At 44.8% G+C, this 20,265-nt stretch overlaps 1 protein-coding gene across 3 annotated transcripts in view; it reads left to right on the forward strand.

Annotated features, from left to right (window-relative positions):
• Positions 1–3,022: 3,022 nt before the first annotated feature.
• The window catches only part of NCBP1 (nuclear cap binding protein subunit 1), a 29,220-nt gene continuing 11,977 nt past the window's right edge, over positions 3,023–20,265 (forward strand). Inside the window, exons 1-12 of one of the 3 annotated variants that reach the window (XM_083593209.1) lie at positions 3,023–3,307; positions 8,747–8,835; positions 8,948–9,048; positions 10,244–10,400; positions 11,200–11,307; positions 12,636–12,757; positions 13,610–13,679; positions 14,308–14,523; positions 15,929–16,026; positions 17,535–17,598; positions 18,612–18,722; positions 19,428–19,492. In XM_083593209.1, coding sequence (XP_083449335.1) covers positions 3,274–3,307; positions 8,747–8,835; positions 8,948–9,048; positions 10,244–10,400; positions 11,200–11,307; positions 12,636–12,757; positions 13,610–13,679; positions 14,308–14,523; positions 15,929–16,026; positions 17,535–17,598; positions 18,612–18,722; positions 19,428–19,492 — 1,235 coding nt within the window. In that variant the 5' untranslated portion in view covers positions 3,023–3,273. Of the gene's footprint in view, positions 3,308–8,746; positions 8,836–8,947; positions 9,078–10,243; positions 10,773–10,817; positions 11,308–12,635; positions 12,758–13,609; positions 13,680–14,307; positions 14,524–15,928; positions 16,027–17,534; positions 17,599–18,611; positions 18,723–19,427; positions 19,493–20,265 lie in introns of those variants that run through there. The other 2 variants (XM_083593210.1, XM_083593211.1) reach the window with 2 other exon arrangements.

Below are 20,265 nucleotides of genomic sequence, written 5' to 3' on the forward strand. Positions count from 1 at the left end.
TAAAATGTCACTGGTTTGCTCATTTCTATATCAATTACTTTGATAACATACATATTTTGTTTTGTGCAAATGGCTTTAGATACCTATTAGGTCCATAAATGACCATGCAGCATATATTCAACACAAAAAACAGTGACAATTTGTTGTTGACTAAGGACAGCTGGACATATAAAGGGCCCTATTACCTTCAGCAGTTTAGGGCCTCATCTAAAGGGCCCTATTACCGTAATTTTTGCTCTATAAGACTCACTTTTTCCCTCCTAAAAAGTAAGGGGAAATGTGTGTGCATCTTATGGAGCGAATGCAGGCTGCGCAGCTATCCCAGAAGCCAGAACAGCAAGAGGGATTGCTGCTTTCACTGCGCAGCGATCCCTCTTGCTGTTCTGGCTTCTGAGATTCAGAATATTTTTTTTCTTGTTTTCCTCCTCCAAAAACTAGGTGCGTCTTGTGGTCTGGTGCGTCTTATAGAGCGAAAAATATGGTGCCTTCAGCAGTTTAGGGCCTCACCTAAATCCGGCCCTGAGCTGCATAGTCCTGCATTGCAGAGGGTTGGACTAGATGATCCTTGGGTTCCTTCTAACTCTAGAATTCTATGATTCTGCATGAATTACTGTTCTTGGGGGTGTCTGCTTGGGAGGAGAGAATCCCAGAGCAGAGGCTAAACTCATGTAGCTGCAGCTGCCAGCCTCTTGGGAGTGGGTAATTCTGGCCAGTCTCCACTCAATCGCAGACAATACAGAAACACATCAGGATTTTCCATTAGATAGGAACACTTGGAACGCTGCAGGTCTCACTTGTTAAAACGATGCAGACATTTTGCAATGCGCAGAAACTCAGTAAAACTTTCAATTAACAGCAGAGTAGTGTGAAGCCGGTCAGAGAAATGCAGTTTGCTCATTATCGGGCAAACTCCACCTCAAAAGAATATTTTCCCAGTTTCCTATGAGATGGATTTTGCCTGATAATAGATTTGATAATAGATTTGGCCAGTTTTACTGAATATTTCCATATTGATATCGTTAAGCAGAACCTGCAGCAAAATGTTAGAGAAACAAACCACATACTTCAAATAACAAATTATGCTTCCAATGTGTAATAAATGGTTTATTTTGTAATTTTATGGTTTAATAGAAAATGAAAGAAAGTGTATTCCAAATGACTTTTTAAAAACCAATTGTGGAGTCTTCATTAATTGTTATTTTGAGGTTATCAGTTCACATATATCTTCTTTAAATTTTGTATAGATGAATGGATGAAAGAATCCTGATGGATTTTTTTTTCAGGTGTCATCTTCTGTGTATTTTAAGCTACATTTGTCAACACCTGAATACTAAATTTTGTTCTGCTTGTCTCTTTAAGAATAAATATATATTTATTTTAAAATTGTTTTGATTTTAAAATCTTTAATTAACAAATATATTTGAAATAGTTCACCAAACCCAAGAAAGGTGACAAGTGAAAATATAGCCTATCTTTAAAAAAACAACAAAAACTCTCAACATTCGGTAATTTGTTATATATACACACAGAGAGAGAGAGGGAGAGTCCTTTTTTAGGGGATACTCAATGGTACGCAGTACTGGCACCTCTTTTTTGTTGTTAAAAAGTGCGACACTTACTGTAACAATTTCATGGTGAATACTGGCACCTATTTTTATAGAAAAAAAGCAGTGTGTGTGTGTAACATGGTGTCAAATCAAGAGAAAAAATACACAAAGAGCAGACACAATATTACAGCGCGATCTTAACCATGTCTACTTTTTTATAAACTGAATGTGCATAATCCAAAGAAAATTCTGAAATCCACACTTGAGTAATACCAGTATTAGACCCAAACAAAATGCCCACAATATAGTGAGCGAGCTTAATTGGGCTGGGTATTACACAAAGTAAGGAAAAATTAAACAGGTGAAAGCAGACGCTGCCACGTCATAAAGGATATTTTCCTGGAGATGTGTGTATATGATTTGTAGTGGCACAAACATGGGGACACTCCAAGTCTACTCTTATTTGCATAGTCATACCCTGGACCCGGATCCTTGACCACAGCACACTGGGATTTTTAAAATTTTTGAACAGTAATGTGTCATTTCCTATAAAGTTCAATGTGATGCTCCCAGGTAACTGTGTGAGAGGTACCTCAGTTGGTAAAGCAAGAGACTCTTCATCTCAGGGTTGTGGGTTAGAGGTCCATGTTGGGCCAAAGATTTCTGCATTGCAGCGGTTGGACTAGATGACCCTCGGGGTCCTTTCTAATTCTATGATTCCATGATAAGAGTGCAGCCTTGGTCTGAATTCAAGACCAAACCTGGAGACAGCTGCTGCTGAATTTAGAGCCTGTTTCCACCTCGCAGGTATGCTCTGATTTTGCAGGCTACACCGAAATGTTTGCCTTCTTTAAACAGCAAATAGCAGCAAAACGCCACCCGCTGCATCACAGCGTGAAGGGTTATTTAGAAATAACAGTTTTAAAATGAAACATGATTCCAAGAAAAATAATACTTAAAATTGTAATATGAATTAAAATATAAAACCTGATTGCACATGAAAATAATAATTCAAACTGCAATATGAATTAAGAAATGAAATACGATTCCAAAGAAAGATAATAACTAAAATTGAAATGTGCATTTAAAAAATGAAACATTATTCCAAAGAAAGATAATAATTAAAATTGCAGTACGAATTTAAAAAACGAAACACGATTCCCAAGAAAAATAATAATTAAAATTGCAATATGAATTAAAAAATGATTCCCAAGAAAAATTAAATTGCAATATGAATTAAAAAATTGAACGATTCGAAAGAAAAATAATTAAAATTGCAATATGAATTTAAAAACGAAACACGACTCCTAATAAAAATAATAATGAAAACTGCAATATGAATGAAAACATGGAACATGAGTCCAAAGGAAAAAAAAACCGGTTCTGCGCGTTTCGTTCGTTCCCGAGGAAGCCACTTTGCAGACCTTCCCTTACTCTTGGCTGCCCCGGAAGAGCTCCTGCTCGCTTCCTGTCCCGCCCCCTTCACCTCAGAGCTGAGCTGGTTCGCCCACAGTCTGCGGCTACCGGAAGAAGCCTGCGAGCGGCTACCGGAAGCGAGGGAGGCGAGGAGGACGGAGCTCTCCGCGCGCGGGTTCTCGGCGGGCGTTGTGAGGCGGCAGCGGCGGCCGAGGCCTCCGGCGAGAGAGCGGCGGTTTCGAGCTCGCGGGACGCCCTCGGCAGAGCCTTCCCCGCGCCTGGTCGCCGCTGGCGAAGCGGGAGCCGGGCCATGTCGCGCAGGCGGCACAGCGACGAGAACGATGGTGAGAAGGCGGGAGGGCGGGCGGGCGGGGAGAGTCCGGGGGTGGCCGCTTCTTCCCTCCGCCTGGCCCCACAGGTGACCCGCCGGGGGAGAGAGCGACCCACCCAGCCCCCCTCCTTGGGGCACGTGCTTCGGGGAACAACGGCAGCCTCGGCGCGAGACTTCCTGCACGCCAACTTTAAAAAAAAACACAACACCACGCGCATTAAATTTATTTATTTTATTAAATTGAACTTGCACAGGAAGGCGCCACAGACCGAGTTCTGTCAGTACTCAATGCCAAGCCCAGTTATGTCTGCTCTGGTTGGCAGCACTTGGTCAGCCCAGTTATGTCTGTTCTGGCTGGTAGCACTTGGCCAGCCCAGTTGTGTCTGCTCTGGCTGGTAGCACTTGGCCAGCCCAGTTGTGTCTGCTCTGGCTGGTAGCACTTGGCCAGCCCAGTTGTGTCTGCTCTGGCTGGTAGCACTTGGCCAGCCCACTTTGTCAGCCCAGTTATGTCTGCTCCGGCTGGCAGCACTTAGCCAGCCCAGTTGTGTCTGCTCTGGTTGGCAGCACTTGGCCAGCACAATTGTGTCTGGTCTGGCTGGCAGCACTTGGCCAGCCCACTTTGTCAGCCCTGTTATGTCTGCTCTGGCTGGCAGCACTTGGCCAGCCCAGTTGTGTCTGCTCTGGTTGGCAGCACTTTGCCAACCCAGATATGTCTGCTCTGGTTGGCAGCACTTGGCCAGGTGCTGGGGGAAAGGGCTTCTTTCGATGCCCACCTGAGAAAGAGAGAGAGAGTGCCTGTGAACTATGGGCGCCAATGGCACAGGACCTACTGCAAGAAGGAGTGGGGGGGGGGTTAAGGGGTGTGGAGACCCGGGTTTTCCCAAACTTGGGTGTCCCATTGTTTTTGGACCACACTTATCATCCCTGACCACTGGTCCTGTTAGTTAGGGATGGTGGGAGTTGTAGTCTAAAAACAGCACGAGACACAAGTTTGGGAAACCCTGGTGTAGAATTATTTAGGGGAGACTGTGACTGAGCCCCCCCCCCCCGCCCCAAGGTATGAGTATGTGTTGTTAACCCTAAAGATACCTTAGCTGCAGCATAGAATCATAGAGTTGGAAGAGACGACTAGGGTCTCTGATCCAACCCCTCAATATTTTGCCCAACATGGGTCTCGAAACCCAGGACCCTGAGTTTAAGAGTCTTGTGCTCTATCAAATGAACAATTCCAACCAAAGAAAGAAGACTAATGTATATATTTGACGAAAAGGGATTCGGAGGACAGGGAAGAAATGCAGTAGACGTGTGGTTTGTTTAATGGGTGGAAATGCTATTTAGGTTATTGCTGGGAGTGTTGTGGCTGCCCAGTACCAGCCCTGGGCCAAGACCCCTTTGTCCCAGGTCATGTGCATTTTCACCGTTTGCTGATTGTAGAATAAAGTGACCATTTTCAAATATGAATAAACTATCTTCACAGACGATTTCCATGCCATCTGTTGCTGACTCAAACGAAGTACTTTTTTATGCAGAGAGTTTGCACAATTTAGTGGCAGCCAAGTAAAAAGTAATCAAGTTGTATTATCAAGAAAAGAAAGCTAACTGTAATTACCATTTGTGTTTCATTGGTGTCCTAGCACCATGTCACATATTGTGTAGTAGCAGCTCCCTCTTCTGTGTCGTGGGAACATAGATATCATAGAAGGTACCATTGTTAATAAGATAATCCATTAGCAGTTCAATAAGCTTTGGCTTGTCCTCATTCAGTGTGAGCAGGAAGGAGTGGTATAAGGAATGGCGTGAAGTTTTGTATGAGTATAGGATTTGGTGGTGGGGTTTCCATAGAAAGAAGAAATGGAGTTTAATGTTGAGCTTTGAAACGAGAGTGTCTGATTTTCTTGTCTTACTCTTAATTTTAGAGCTGAAAGCAGAAGATATTTGGCAAAATAACTGAGGTGTTCAAAACACCTTTGCAATCTGTCAGACCTGTCAGGCATTCTTTAGTTCATGGATAGGCAAACTAAGGCCCAGGGGCCAGATCCAGCCCACTCACCTTCTAAATCCGGCCCATGGATGGTCCTGGGTGGGAAACTGCTCTAGAGGCTTTCATCCAAATGTAGGGTTATTCTGGTGTTCAGTGTTTCTTCCTTTAGATTCAGAATTTGTAAGCAAAATAAGAATATTATGTCTGTTGGATAGCTTTTCTTCCCTTAACTAATCTTCTTGTTAAAAGATGCTGATAAGCTTTGGTCGTGGAACAGTTTCTTGCTGTACTTTGGCATCACCCGTTAAGATTGTTGCTATTTACAAATCAGCCATCACTTTAAGTGTCACTTAAACCTAGACTGCAATCCAAACCTTGCTTGCCTGGGAGTAAGCGCCATTGAATTAATTAGGACATGGTTAGGATTGTGTTGTAATTTAGACCTGTGCCACCTATCAAGTCATTTGAATACTACTATGCAAGTACAATGAGGGGGTAGTCTAAAACTATGTTGACAGCTAACATTTTCACTTCCGATTGGCGATGGAAAATGATTGGTTCATATACACGCATTTCAGTTTTGCATGCCTTGTTTAGCTCCTTGACCTTTGGAAATAAAACGTTGATTGCTTACTCTCCTTTCCTTCAAGTCTTTAAAATGAGCCCTGCTATAGTCTCAATAGGGGGTGGGGGTTTTTTGGTCTTGCTTTCTTCCTGACAGGGTCAGAGGCAGCATGGCCCACTCACATCAGCTAAGCTACAACTGCTGTTTTGGCTGCTCCTCTCCCAGAACTTTTCCACGTAGGCATTAAACATTTTATATCTGCAAAGAGTTTTTGTCTGAATTGGCTTGTTCTGTTTGATCTTCCTCCTTTTGTATCGTGTCTGTTAAGTTGTAAGCCTGTGGGCAGAGTGTTGGATGCTTTTCATCTTAGGACAGCAACTAGAAAATTCCAGGTGCTCTATAAATAATGGCTTGGATCCTGCATTTCTTTCTGCCAGCAGGAACATCATGTGGGTGGAGTTCCACTCATAGGACACTCAGAACAATGGGGAGGGAGGAAAGCGATTTTTCAGTGGCATTGTGGAGGAGGCATTAATCACCTCCTTGGCCCAGCCAGCTGTCCCCTCTTTGGTAGTTTTATCAGCCAAGGGTCCAGAGTTCAAGTAGTTGCCTTGACTGATCCAAGTACCTTGTCCATGCCCTCAAGCCGTACCGACTGAAACTCATCCAACACAACAGGACCAGACAGTGCTATGGACCAAGTTTGAAATTCGCCAGGTGTGTTTTTGCTACTGGTGTGAGTGCGACTACGTGGAGATTTTTGGGTGCCAGGTTGGCAGCTGACATCTCCATTGAGCCAGCTGACTCACACGCAGTTCTCTATCATCACAGCAAGGAAAGTAAGTGCAGGGCTGAGTACAGATATATTTGACTGTGCTGCAGCCTGTCCACAGGCCACCCTAATGAATCTCACAGGCCACAGTTTAAAAACGTCTGCTTGGTCCATAGTTGATTCCATTTCCACTTTGTGTGTTTCTCTTTCTTGCATACTGGGACAATTGAATTGTTGTAAGAGCAAGCTGCAGTCAAGCAATGTAGCTGAGATCATAGAATTGTAGCACAGGAAAGGACCCCATCTGGTCCAACCCCCTGGCGAATAGACATTCCGTTGTGGCGATCGTAACTTAGGTGTAAGGTGCAGTTTGGTGCCTAGCTTCCATATCTGAGTTTCTAACACTGCTCTGGATACTCCTTGAGTGGATTCAATATTCCAGTGGATGCAAGCAATTTTATTCTCAAAATGCTTAGCAAACAAGTCACAGTGAGATACCATCGGTTCTGCCACTTCCTTCAGGCCAGACTGTAAGAGGCCCTGCACGGCCTGCAAAAGCTTTGTAATGAAGGCAGCAAAGTATGCCGCTTTGCTCCCTTCACTGCTCAAGGACAAGCCCTTACCCAGGTTTGATTGCATTTGACCAGAGTTTCCCCCCCGCTCACGTTCTAGCTGTCTCCCAGCTTGTTTCCTCACCCTAAGCTCTGGAGTATACCAGGGGAGCCAAGTAGGCTCCACAAAACAGGAGAGAGCGCTCGGGTGAGTGTGTCAATTCAATGACTCAAGCCATCCAGATTTCCCCCAAGTCATCCAGGGCTTCAACAGGAGCACCAGTCATACCAGCTGGCAAATCCCCCAGGGCCATCTGGAATCCAGTTGGATCCATCAGCCTCATAGGTCCATCCATCCTTATAGGTCTCCAAGCTGTAAAGACATTGAGAGCCTAAATCTCAACAAGAAGTGATCTGGTCATGAGAAAGGACTGGTGTCAATATCCCCCACTCTCGGATCACCCTTTCCCTTCTTATTTGAGAAAACAAAGTCCATAGTGTGACCTACCAAATGTGTTGAGCCAAAGGCATATTGGGACAGCTTCATGATTGTCATGGCTGGCATAAAATCCTGAGCCACCCCAGAGGTAACTGCTTTGGCATGGATGATCCCCAGCAACAGCAGTCTGGGAGTCCTCAACACTGCCTCCGAGACCAACTCTGTCAGCTCAGGCAGGGGGGCTGTTGGGCATCAAGGCAGCCAGTAAACCAGAATTGGCCAACATCAGGGACAGGCACTCTGGGCCCTCACTCAACTGGACAGAGAGTTGGAATATCTGGGCTATTGCAACTCCCCCTCCCTGACCCTCAAGTCTGCCCTGATGGTGTCCTGATACCCAGGTGGGCACAGCTGGATAAGACCAACTCCACCCTGCTCACTTAGGTCTCAGTGATGCAAACAAAATCGGCCTCCTCATCCACAATTAGATCATGGATGAGAGAGGCCTTCTTCAAAGCCAATCTGGCATTCAACAGCAGCAGGCACAGACTCAATGGTTGGATGATAGGACAATCACAATTCCCCAGGTTGGAGGGAGGGTTGGCACACAGCACAATCACTAACTGCCTGTCCGTTTGCTCCTTACCAGGCCTAGCCCACCCCACACCATACCTCCCCTCGTCCAGAACCAGTATGATTGGGTTCCCCCCAGCTCCACTCATCCCAGCCAGATTTTACATCCTTTAATTTAAAAAACAACAACAAGAACCCCAAATTTAAAAACACACGTTAAAAACAGTTAAAACAGGATTGAAACAATTAGAGCAAGGCTATCCCCAGAGAAAATGATGTTATGGCCCTTGCCTTTCCCTGAGGTTGCTCGCCTCTGGGGGGGGTACCACCGCTATTGGCCCAGGTCTTGATATAGCCCCCCCCCCCCGCCACCGCCCTGGTAGATTGAGCAGACTTCTCTCTGCTGACCAAAGGTGCAAAAAGACTGGCTTTCTCAAGAGATGGAGGAAGGCCAGATGAACAGCTCACCGCCTCACTGATGGCCTCTGGCTGTTGCCACCTTTGAGAGTGAATCATCAGCATGGACGATATTGTGGGCTGAGTTCTTCTCTGCTTTATCTCATTGATACAGGAGGGCAGCCACACAAGAGGAGGAGAACATCTGAGCCATCTAAAATTGAAGAGCGGCTGGAATCCTTAATATGCAGAGTAGGAGAAAAGGTATGAGGGGCTGCAGCTTTATACTGTTTTGCATGTGTGGTTTCAAAAGCTTTTAAATTGTGTATTGCAGTGCAAATACCTTTACACAGAGTTCTTCTTCTAATCCTCTCAGAGTACTTCTTCTTTGGAGAGTAACTTGGAAGGCCTGGCTGGAGTCTTGGAGGCAGATTTACCAAACTACAAAAGCAAGATACTAAGAATCCTTTGTACAGTGTATGTATGCAAAAGATTTATGGATCCAGGTGATAATGTATTATCTACACTAAATGCTTTTAAACATAAGGTTACGTTTTATATTTGTGTGTGTGTGTGTGTGTGTGTGTGTGTTTGTCGTTAATTTTCTGTCCTAGATGTTTTCTGTCTTAGATGTTGAAACTGAGAGGAAATCTCAGGGAGGAAATGAACAAACTGAGTAAAACCAATAGTCTGTTTACCTTAGGCAGAAAGTTTTTGAGCTGATAATCATTGACTAGCCTTTCTGAGTAAATGTGCGTACGGTTCATGGTCAGAAATGGGCAAAAGGACCTCAGGTTTTTATTAAAAGTGCACCACTTGCCAAATATTTTGAGGTGGTTGTTGGCAATGGGTGGCAATGATGAGGTGAGCAGTAGTGTGTTGGTATGTGTTTTTTTCACTGTATTGCCTTGTGTGTATGTGCGTGTGTGCTTTCTGGAGTGCTATTGCTGATCATTTAGCCACATACACTACAATTCAAATGCCACAGTTGGTCTGTTGACTGCAGCAATCAACTGAAGCATGTTTTGTAGTTCCAGATTGCTGGGAGATATTTCAAGGCGCCCCAGGAAAGTATAATAACTTTGCCTCAGTTCTGCCTCCTGCTCTTCCTCCTGTTTCTTCTGTTCTTTTCAACCAGTGCCCTGCAGTACAAGGAGAGACACTGCTACTCTACAGTGGAGCTGAACTAAAGGCCGGACTCAGCTGCCCCATTCTGCTAGCGGAAGACGGCACGAGGACTCCTGATATTGCAAAGGAGCTTCCTTCCCCCAAATCAGATCTGGAGGGTCGGGAGATTCCCCCCCCCCCCAATAATATTCAGGGAGAGGAGTGGGGAGATCATTCCATTGGGCAAGCAGAAATACTTGCACTGTGGTATGATCTCCTTAGTTCTATGTTGAATTTTACCCTAAGAGGAAAAAACACAGTAGATCATGTTGCATAATTTATATGTATTTTATTCTAGTTTTCCAAGGAGAGTTTGAAAAATAAGTCAAATCCAAGCAGAGCCTTTTCTCACTTTGTTCTAGGATATAGATTCTTGAGTTCAAAAAATATCTGTATCCCACCTAACGGTTTGAATTTGCCATGTTGAAGAATGATAACCCAATGTTTGCAATCTGAATTAATGCCTGGTGTTTGTGTCTCCTCCTTAATGGGAAAAAAAAATCAGTGCACGTTTGTTACCTGTAAAGCTGACGGTTTACACTACTTTAGTCGGCCTGCTGAACGCAAGGAACTACAACTTTGGCGGAGAGTTTGTAGAAGCCATGATACGTCAACTCAAAGAGTGTTTCAAAGTCAACATGTATAATGAAGCTGTGGTTTTAGTAAGTTCCTTTTGCATCTTACAGCCTTTATTTAGTTTCCTTTCCAGTGAATCTGAAGGGCTTACCTTTCATCTTGCAGGGTGCAGTTGTGGAAAATTCAGTCTCATTTTCTCCCCAATGCACCCATCCAAACCCACACTTGCCCATCTATTTGTAGCTTTACTACAGTGCTAGTGGCATGGCATGTTGTGTGATTTTAGTGCTTGTTCAGAGAGCATCCTCATCACGCTGATGGCACACAAAGGATTAAGATCCAGCAGGTAGATTTTTTTCTTATTCAATGCGTCTTTTTAATACAGTCGTACCTTGGTTGTCAAACGGAATCTGTTCCAGAAGTCTGTTCGACTTCCGAAAACGTTAAAAAACCAAGGCGTGGCTTCTGATTGGCTGCAGGAGCTTCCTGCAGCCTGTCGGAAGCCATGTCAGACATTCGGCTTCCAAAGAACATTCACAAACCGGGACACTCACTTCTGGGTTTGCAGCGTTCAGGAGGCAAAACGTTCGACTCACAAGGCGTTTGGGATCCAAGGTACAACTGTAATTTACAACTCACAGGTGAAGCTTTTTCGTTTTCTGTCTTGCTGCTGCCTTTTTAAGGGATTCCAGCCGATAATAAGGTTGGGCCTTGGTCTCATGTGCTTCCTCTCCTGCTCCCTCACCAAGGGCAGAAGGTAGTGCAGTCACAGTGGGACTCTGATTTTTGGAGAGCCTGCTTTTCTCTATCGGCTGAAGGAGGATCCCAAAGCAGATTCCATTCTCACCACAAGTAAACTCCCAGCTCGCTCTTCTCTTTCTCTAGGTCCGTTTTCTGTCTGATCTTGTGAATTGTCATGTAATAGCTGCCCCATCAATGGTGGCCATGTTTGAAAATTTCGTTGCTGTAACTCAGGAGGAGGATGTACCTCAGGTAAGCAAAGACATTCTTTTGTTCAATTGATGATTTTGCTTTTAAGATACCTGCCTTTGGAAGAAGAAAGAGCAGGCTTCCTCAACCTCGGCCCTCCTGCTTTTGGCCTACAACTCCCATGATCCTTAGCTAGCAGGACCAGTGGTCGGGGATGCTAGGAACTGTAGTCTCAAAGCACCTGGAGAGCCAAGGTTGAGGAAGCCTGAGAAAAAGAATGCTGCAACACAGTCAGAAACTTTCCATCAGGATTCTTGAAGGATCTATAATTCTAACCTGCTAGAGCCAACCCTAATTCAGGTTTGGGATTTGAAGCTCCTTGAATAAAACAGACACTGAAATGTCAAATTGTCAGGGATAGGAATTTACCCTTTAGGAGGCCTGGACACAAACACATGATCAGAGAACCCATCACTTATCACCAGAACATCCTGCTAGTGCCTCTACCAGAAACTCTGTTTATTCATATTAAACTTTGCCTTAGGAGACCAAATAACAGCGGGGTGCTGGATTTGGGTTGGGGGGGCCACCAGTTGCTTACTTCTAGACTAGATCATCTTGCACACACCTGCTGAGATCTCTACAACATTATGGTATGTGCTCTGTTACTGAGCTATGTGGCCTTTCCGTTCTCTGGCTTGTTCATCTTCTGCGTATTTTCTGCAGCTGTTTTCATATTGGTATAGTTTTAGAATCGGTATTTAAAATATCTAGATCTGTGGGGTGATTTCTGCCAACTGCTAGCAAGATTGGGCATTTTCCAGGCCACAGGTGATCTAGGGAAAGTGAGGGTACATCCTACATAAAATTGGAGGGAAGATGTGGTCAATTAAAGTAGAACTTAAATAAATGCTTATGCAACCAGTATGATGCATGAACAACTTTTGAGGATTTGCCCTCTTTGTTTAGTAGTCTAGTTACAGATATTTAGACAGCTGTTTATGGAAATTGGCCTGTTGTGTTTTAGAGAGCCAGCGTGGTGTAGTGGTTAAGAGCGGTGGACTCATAATCTGGTGAACTGGGTTCACTTCCCCACTCCTCCACATGCAGCTGCTGGGTGACCTTGGGCTAGTCACACTTCTCTGAAGTCTCTCAGCCTCACACACCTCACAGAGTGTTTGTTGTGGGGGAGGAAGGGAAAGGAGATTGTTAGCCACTTTGAGACTCCTTAAGGGGAGTTAAAGGCAGGATATCAAGTCCAAACTCCTCCTCCTCCTCCTCCTCTTCTTGACGATGATAATTTGTGCTTGAAGCATTATATCGGAATACAAGCCCTTTACCCTTGTTCCTTTTATGCGCCTGAACATTATCATCACTTCTGTTTGCCACAGGTACGCTGTGACTGGTATGTGTATGCTTTTCTCTCATCCTTACCTTGGGTGGGGAAGGAGTTGTATGAGAAGAAGGATGCTGAGATGGACCGCATCTTGTCCCAGGTTGAAAACTACCTGAAGTAAGAGAACAGTAACCAATCTGCTTTGCCTTATTAGATAGCAGAGTAGAAAAAAGTATTTGTTTTATCACAGTCTCTGTCCCCGCCCTCCTCTCCCCCTGCCCCCAAGGGTGGGGGACGACACAGGACACATTACCGCAGTGGCGTAGCGTGGGGGGTGCAGGGGGGGCCGGCCGCACCGGGCGCAACATCTGGGGTTAGGGCAAATCCACGGGTTAGGGGGCGCAAATCCATGGGTTAGGGGGAGCAAATCCATGGGTTAGGGGGCGCAAATTACTTGCCTTGCCCCGGGTGCTGACAACCCACGCTACGCCACTGCATTACCGTGCAAAGTACTACAACTGTCATCACTCCAGCCAGTCTGGGACAGAAGATTACCAGACTGCACCAAGATTCAGAGGAAGAAAGAGCTAAGAAGCAGGATCTCTGCTTCCTGAACCCCAGACAAAACACTTAAAACAGTAACAAGCAACCCAGATGGTTAGGAACTGGGTTCAGTACCATGCCACCATGTCCCCAAAGACAAATCCACAGACACGTCATAGGCCACCTGAACGAAGCTCACGGACCACACTTTGGGGAACCTAGGCCCTAGAACTTTATTAGATTTTGTTTTTTGAATTGTGCTGAAGTCATCATGGTTATCATGTAACTTTAAAAGTGTGTGCTCTTAGGTCTTGACTTTTGACTTTCTTTTCAAAAGCCCCCAAAAAGAAAAAGGGGAAAAAATTGAGCTGGGAATTGGATAATTGAAAATGCATACCTAACCATACTCTGGCAACAAGCCCACCCCTCTGTCGATCATGCTTGCTTATCTGAGTAACTTTTATATCTCCTCTCACTCTATTTCAGACGGCGTCAAAAGATTCACGTACCAATGCTACAAGTTTGGTCTGCTGATAAACCACATCCACAAGAAGAGGTAAAACGTGGCAAGGAGTCTTGAGTACATGTCACCACATATATCTGAATAATTTTATTTAAAATATATTGTCCTTTGTGGAGCTTGCAGTGTGGTTTACAAGTCCAAGATAAAATACTAATTGAGCGCATTTTAAAAATCAATACATTATAAACCCTGGAAAAATATAAAAAGATGTTTTTATCTGGCAACGAGAAGAAATGTTGGCACCCAGTAGGCCTCAAATAAAGTCCTCGGGTTTTTAAAAAAGAAAATTGTCGTGGGGCGCTGTGGGCTGCTGTTTTCAAATCCAAGTCATAACTTACTTATGTGGTTCTTTAGATCAAGGGGGTGGGGGCTAAACTGTGGCACTTCAGATGTTGCCATACTACAAGTCCCATCACCCCTGAACATTGACTGTGTTGGCTGAGCCTGATGGGAGTTACAGTCAAACCAGTTCTGAAGCCCTACAGGCTAGCCACCTCTGCTTTCCTTCCTGAGGCACTAACGGCAGCAGAGGGCAAAAGGATGTTTGCGGGGATGGATGGAGAGTTGGCTTCCAAGTCGGGCAGTGGAGTGGATGGAAGAAGAAATGCCATTCTGTTGGCAGCGGGCGTCTTCCTGCATGATGGGCACTTTTGTTTTCCAGTACTTGGATTGCCTGTGGGCTCAGGTTCAGAAGCTGAAGAAAGACCGCTGGCAAGAAAGGCACATCCCAAGGCCATACCTTGCTTTTGACAATGTGCTCTGTGAGGCACTGCAGCACAATCTGCCTCCCTTCACTCCGCCACCTCACACCGAAGACTCCATTTACCCAATGCCGAGAGTTATCTTCAGAATGTTTGACTACACTGATGATCCCGAGGTGAGTTGCGTGTACGTACGGATGGTGGTTAACGGATTGAGGCTGAATCCTGACAAGACAGAAGCACTGTTTCTGGGGGACGGGGCAGACAGGTGTGGGGGGCTCCCTGGTCCTGAATGGCGTAACCAAAGAACCAAGTGCACAGCCTTGGGGTCATTCTGGACTCACAGCTGTCCATGGAGGCGCAGGTCAATTCTGTGTCCAGCTCCCTCTGGTATTCCAGCTGAGATCCTACCTGCCCCAGAGTAATCCTGCTTGGATTACTGCAATGTGCTCTACGTGGGGCTACCTTTGAAGGTGACTCAGAAACTACGACTAATCCAGAATGTGGCAACTAGACTGGTGACTGGGAGTGGCCGCTGAGACCATATGAAACCGGTCTTAAAGGGTCTACATTGGCTCCCAGTGCATTTCCCAGCACAATTCAGAGTGTTGGTGTTGATCTTTAAAGCCCTAAATGGCTTCAGCCCTGAATATCTGAAGGAACATCTCCATCCCCATCATTCAGCTCCCTGAGGGCCGCCTAGCGGTTCCCTCATTGCAAGAAGTGTAGTTACAGGGAACCAGGCAGAGGGCCTTCTTGGTAGTTGTGCCTGCCCTGTGGAATGCCCTCCCAGCAGATGTCAAAGAGATCAACTTTCCGTAGACCTCTGAAGGTAGCCCTGTATCGGGAAGCTTTTAATGTCTGATGTTTTGTTGTGTTCTTTTATATTCTGCTGGAAGCCAACTAGAGTGGTTGCAGCAACCCATTCAGATGGACAGGGTACAAGTAAATTATTATTAATTATTTGCAAGCATGAGGTGTGCCTCCAGTTTAAATCCCAGGGGGCAGGGGTGTTCGTTTAATTCATTGCAGTCCCTGACTATAAGAGAGACACTTTATAACGGGGGTACAAAGTATTGTCTTCTCTCCCTTCTAAAAATTTGGTTTTTGCGGTTTCTTTGGGTCCTGGACAGTTTTAGACAAAGAGTTGTGTAGACCAACAGTAGAGGCTTGCAGTAGTCAAGTGATTTCTTCAGGGCATAACCTGTCCCACTCTGCTCATAACAAACAAATACATTTTTGAGACTTTTGTTTCAAAAGTTGCTTTTCGGAGGACTTAGGGGGCTACTAAAAAAAAGAATAAAGAATCTAAAGTTTCCTTGAGGTCATGGAACCGGTTTCACAGTTCTTTGAATCCTGACCTGTTTTTAACAGCAGCAAAATTTATTATGGGGGAAAATAGTTTTTAGCATTTTGAAATTGCTTGCGAATGTTGAAGCCCCTAGAAAGAATAAATTGTATTGTATTATAACTATTGTCAAAGTTATAGTGCCAGTAATGCAGCCAAACTTTGTCATTTATTTTGTTTAAAATGGACTTTTATGTTATATCACTTCTGCCGTTTCTTAATTCTTTCAACAGGGTCCTGTTATGCCTGGCAGTCATTCCGCTGAAAGATTTGTGATAGAGGAAAATCTTCACTGCATCATTAAATCACACTGGAAAGAAAGGAAGACATGGTAGGATTTACTTTTCATGCAGGGCAACCATTAGGAGATCAAAAGACCTTTGTTTTCTACCTACCCGACAGCACTGTTTTCTGAGTGTGGCTAAAGAGCATATTTGCTCGTGAGGTGAGGATGGCTGCAATTCACCAATTCATTTAAAAAGCAGCTTGCCTCTTCATCCAATTTCTGCTGTGAAAACCTCAAACTCTTCAGCTACATGTGCATCAAATTTCTGCAAATTGCACTGATCTGGAAAAGTTATATTTCACAGTGTCTCCACACAACCTCTTGCCACCGCCTAAGCCAGCCCTTTCACAAGTGCAGTATATTAAAACCTTTGATAAAAATAAGATCTATTATCTGATAAAGGGGGGAAAGGTATCTTTCCTGTCTGGCAGACAGTGACCTACCAAAAACCCAAATGTCTTAAACTTTGAAATGAAACCCTATAAGGAATTCTTCATAATGAAAACTGATCATGATAAAATATCTCCTGAAATATAATTTCCAGTTGCCAAGTGGGTTGTAGAAAACAAACTGAGAAGAGAGGGCCTCCTGGGATACAGTCCCCTGAAAGGACAAAACACTTCTGGGGTTACTCCTTTTTGAGCCACCTCAGATTTAGGCTGGAAGGAGAACTGCCCCTCTAATTTTGACTGCTTTCAAATGCAAAGGTAGAATTGAGGAACTGTAAAAATGGCGTGAGGGACGCGGGTGGCACTGTGGGTAAAACCTCAGCGCCTAGGGCTTGCCGATCGCATGGTCGGCGGTTCGAATCCCCGCGACGGAGTGAGCTCCCGTCGTTCGGTCCCAGCGCCTGCCAACCTAGCAGTTCGAAAGCACCCCCGGGTGCAAGTAGATAAATAGGGACCGCTTACTAGCGGGAAGGTAAACGGCGTTTCCGTGTGCTGTGCTGGCTCGCCAGATGCAGCTTGTTACACTGGCCACGTGACCCGGAAGTGTCTTCGGACAGCGCTGGCCCCCGGCCTCTTAAATGAGATGGGCGCACAACCCCAGAGTCGGACACGACTGGCCCGTACGGGCAGGGGTACCTTTACCTTTAAAAATGGCGTGAGTCACTGATGTATCCAGGAGGGATATGATTTTAGAGTTGGGTAGCTGCAAAGGAACACACTTAGCATCCTAGAGAATTGCTGCTGTCTACTTGGGCGCGAAATGCTCTTTATCAAATTGTGTCTTGACAAGAAGTTCACAAAATAATGCTTTCAACATCCAGACCTCTGTTCTTGCAGTTTCTGTAATAATGGCACATGGATCTCTCATTCTAGTCAATCAAAACCTTATGGTGGGTTACAGATACTTGGAGTCATCTTCAGTTTGCATAGTCCTTTTGCTATGCTTATGAGTCTTACTGTTACTTTAGTGCCAGCCCTGCATGTAAATTGATACACATGCACTTAACTGACAGTCTGTTATTTAGCAAGGCTTCAGTTTGCTTCCTAACGGACCTTTTTCTGTATTTGCATTCTTTGAATCACTGAGTCTGCCTTTTCCTCTAGTGCTGCTCAGTTACTGAGCTACCCAGGGAATAACAAGATCCCTCTGAACTACCACATAGTTGAGGTATGCATCTCTTTACCATATTTATCTTTTTCCTCTTTCAAAATGCCTTTACTTCCTATGCTGTAAACGCTATTATAATTTATCCAGACTCATTTGCAAAAAAACAAACCCTAGCTATGCAGAAAAGGAGGTTGAATCTGCGTCAAACCTCATCTATAAATAAATATGTTAAATGCTGATGAACTATATCTGGCTAAATAGTTGTTCTTTTATTTACACCCCATCCATCTGGCTGGGTTTCCCCAGCCACGCTGGGCAATTTATAGAATATATAAATGCTGAGAATAGTGGTTAGAGCAATTGACCTAAGGCTAATTTCAAGCCCCAACTTAACATTCCAGCTTATTTGGTGCCCTTGGGGTCGGTCCCTCTCGCTCAGCCAAACTTGCCTCACAGGGCAGTGGTGAGGATAAAATGGGGGCATTAGACCTTGGAGGAAAGGCAGGAAATAAATTTAAGAATATGCAAGTTTGTGCATATTTGTGCAAAGTGTTGGTGCTGACCTTTAAAGCCCTAAATGGCCTTGGCCCAGTATACCTGAAGGAGCGTCTCCACCCCCATTGTTCAGCCCACACACAGAGGTCCAGCTCCGAGAGCCTTCTGGCAGTTCTGTCACTGCAAGAAGTGAGGTTACAGGGAACCAGGCAGAGGGCCTTCTCAATAGTGGCATCCTACCATCAGATGTTAAGGAAATAAACAACTATCTGGCTTTTAGAAGCTATCTGAAGGCAGCCTTGTGTTGGGAAGTTTTTAATGTTTGATGTTTTCCTGTGTTTGATGTTTTAATTTGCTGGAAGCCTCCCCGAGTGGCTGGGGCAAGCCAGTCAGATGGGCAGCATATCAATGAATTGTTATTGCTGCTGCTGCTGCTGTTGTTCTTAGAGCATAAGAAGGGTCATTTCACCACTATACCCCAACACTTGCCAGACTTAATACTAATAATGCCTTCTGATATCTGTTCAGATAAGACAGGTATACAGTTCATTGTATCTGTGTCATGTTTCCCCCCCCAGGTAATCTTTGCCGAGCTGTTTCAGCTTCCTATTCCACCACACACTGAGGTCATGTACACAACACTCCTTATTGAACTTTGCAAACTTCAGCCCGGCTCCTTACCCCAAGTTGTATCCTTTCTTCTCAACAACTCTGATATCAGTTAGCACATTTTTTGTAGGAAAAAATGTTAACGCATTATGTATTACTGTTCACAGCTGTATTAGAAGTCGGTTGGTTGCCGATGCAGGTTATTTTGATTAATCGCTGAAATGAAAGTTGTGACTAAAAATGTTTTCATTGGTAACCAATCTTATTCATCAGGCAAAAAGAGGAAGGCTACTCAGAAGCGTAATGGTTGTAGCCTGCCCTGAGGCCTATGGGTGAAGGGCAGGTAATGAATTAAAATAACAATTATAATAATTCTACATGGCAAATAAAATATTGCCCTGCCTCTTAAAGTGTCTAAATCCAAGATACAGTGGAACCTGGTTTGTTGAACGTAATCTGATCCAGAAGACCGACTTCCAAAATGTTCGACAATGGAGGCACAAAGGGCTGTCAGCAAATTCAGTTGAGAAAATTGAAAAACACGTAGCGGAAGTCATTCAACTTCCAAGGTGCGTTCGAAAACGGAAGTGTTTACTTCCGGGTTTTCGGCGTTTGGGTTCCCAAATATTCGTCAACTGAGACGTTCGAGCACTGAGGTTCCACTGTACTTGATTTGAGTCTGATTCAGTAGCCTAGAACTCTAGGTTTGGGAACACACAGTTTCTCTCTTAACAAAGGGAGAGTTAAAGGTTCATCCATATTATTCCTTAAATGGAATCTTGCAGCTTGCACAAGCCACAGAAATGCTGTACATGCGCCTGGATACAATGAACACTACTTGCATAGACAGGTAAGTAAGTGCACTTACCTTTAGATTTCTAAAAAGTTTGTGAAGCAGGTTTCATCAGATGTCATGGAGCGGTTGGATGCAGAGGAATGGTGGGAGGAATCAAGCAAGGGAAGAAGGCTCAGAACCTGGGGTGGGGTGGGGGGACAGCGGTGAGTGGTCAGAGGGAGAAGACCGGGAGGAAGAGGTGTTGGAAGCTGAAGAGGTAACAGGGCTTAGTGAGCTGGGAGAGTCTGGCAGGGGGAAGTCCAGAATCAGGCAGAAACTGAAGGAGGAGCAGAGTGGAAAGAGAGAGGCAGAGATGAGTCAGGCTGGTGAAGAGTTATAGGTGTCTCCCCTCTCCCCAACTCCCAGAACCAGAAGAGGCATGAAAAGGGCAGAGGAGAAATTGGCTGCATGCTGATGCCGTCTCCGATTGCTTCGGGAAAGCACTGGAGAGCAGGGGACTTAAGACAGCTGTGAGAAGGCAGGGACTTTCAGTCTTGGCATTTGATTTTCATGGAGGAAGGCCGCAGGGAATGAGCCGCTCTGGTCACTAGGCCTGAAACTCAGCGAAGTCTGTGCAGATCGTGTTTTTGTGCTAATAAAAAGTTAACTCCATTTTTGAGCTGTGTGATTACTGACAGGTGGGTTTCTGTGGCATCAGCTTATTTGAACTGAATAAATGTATAGCTGTTGTTTCCTGGTCACAGTAATTATCAAAGAGCATTTCTTAGTTGAGAGGGGGTAGCCAAGTACATCTTGGCTTGGAAGAGAAGCCAGGAGCATCTGAAAAC

Source organism: Podarcis filfolensis, assembly GCF_964270895.1.
Source record: "Podarcis filfolensis genome assembly, chromosome: 17".
NCBI classification, from domain to species: Eukaryota; Metazoa; Chordata; class Lepidosauria; order Squamata; family Lacertidae; genus Podarcis; species Podarcis filfolensis.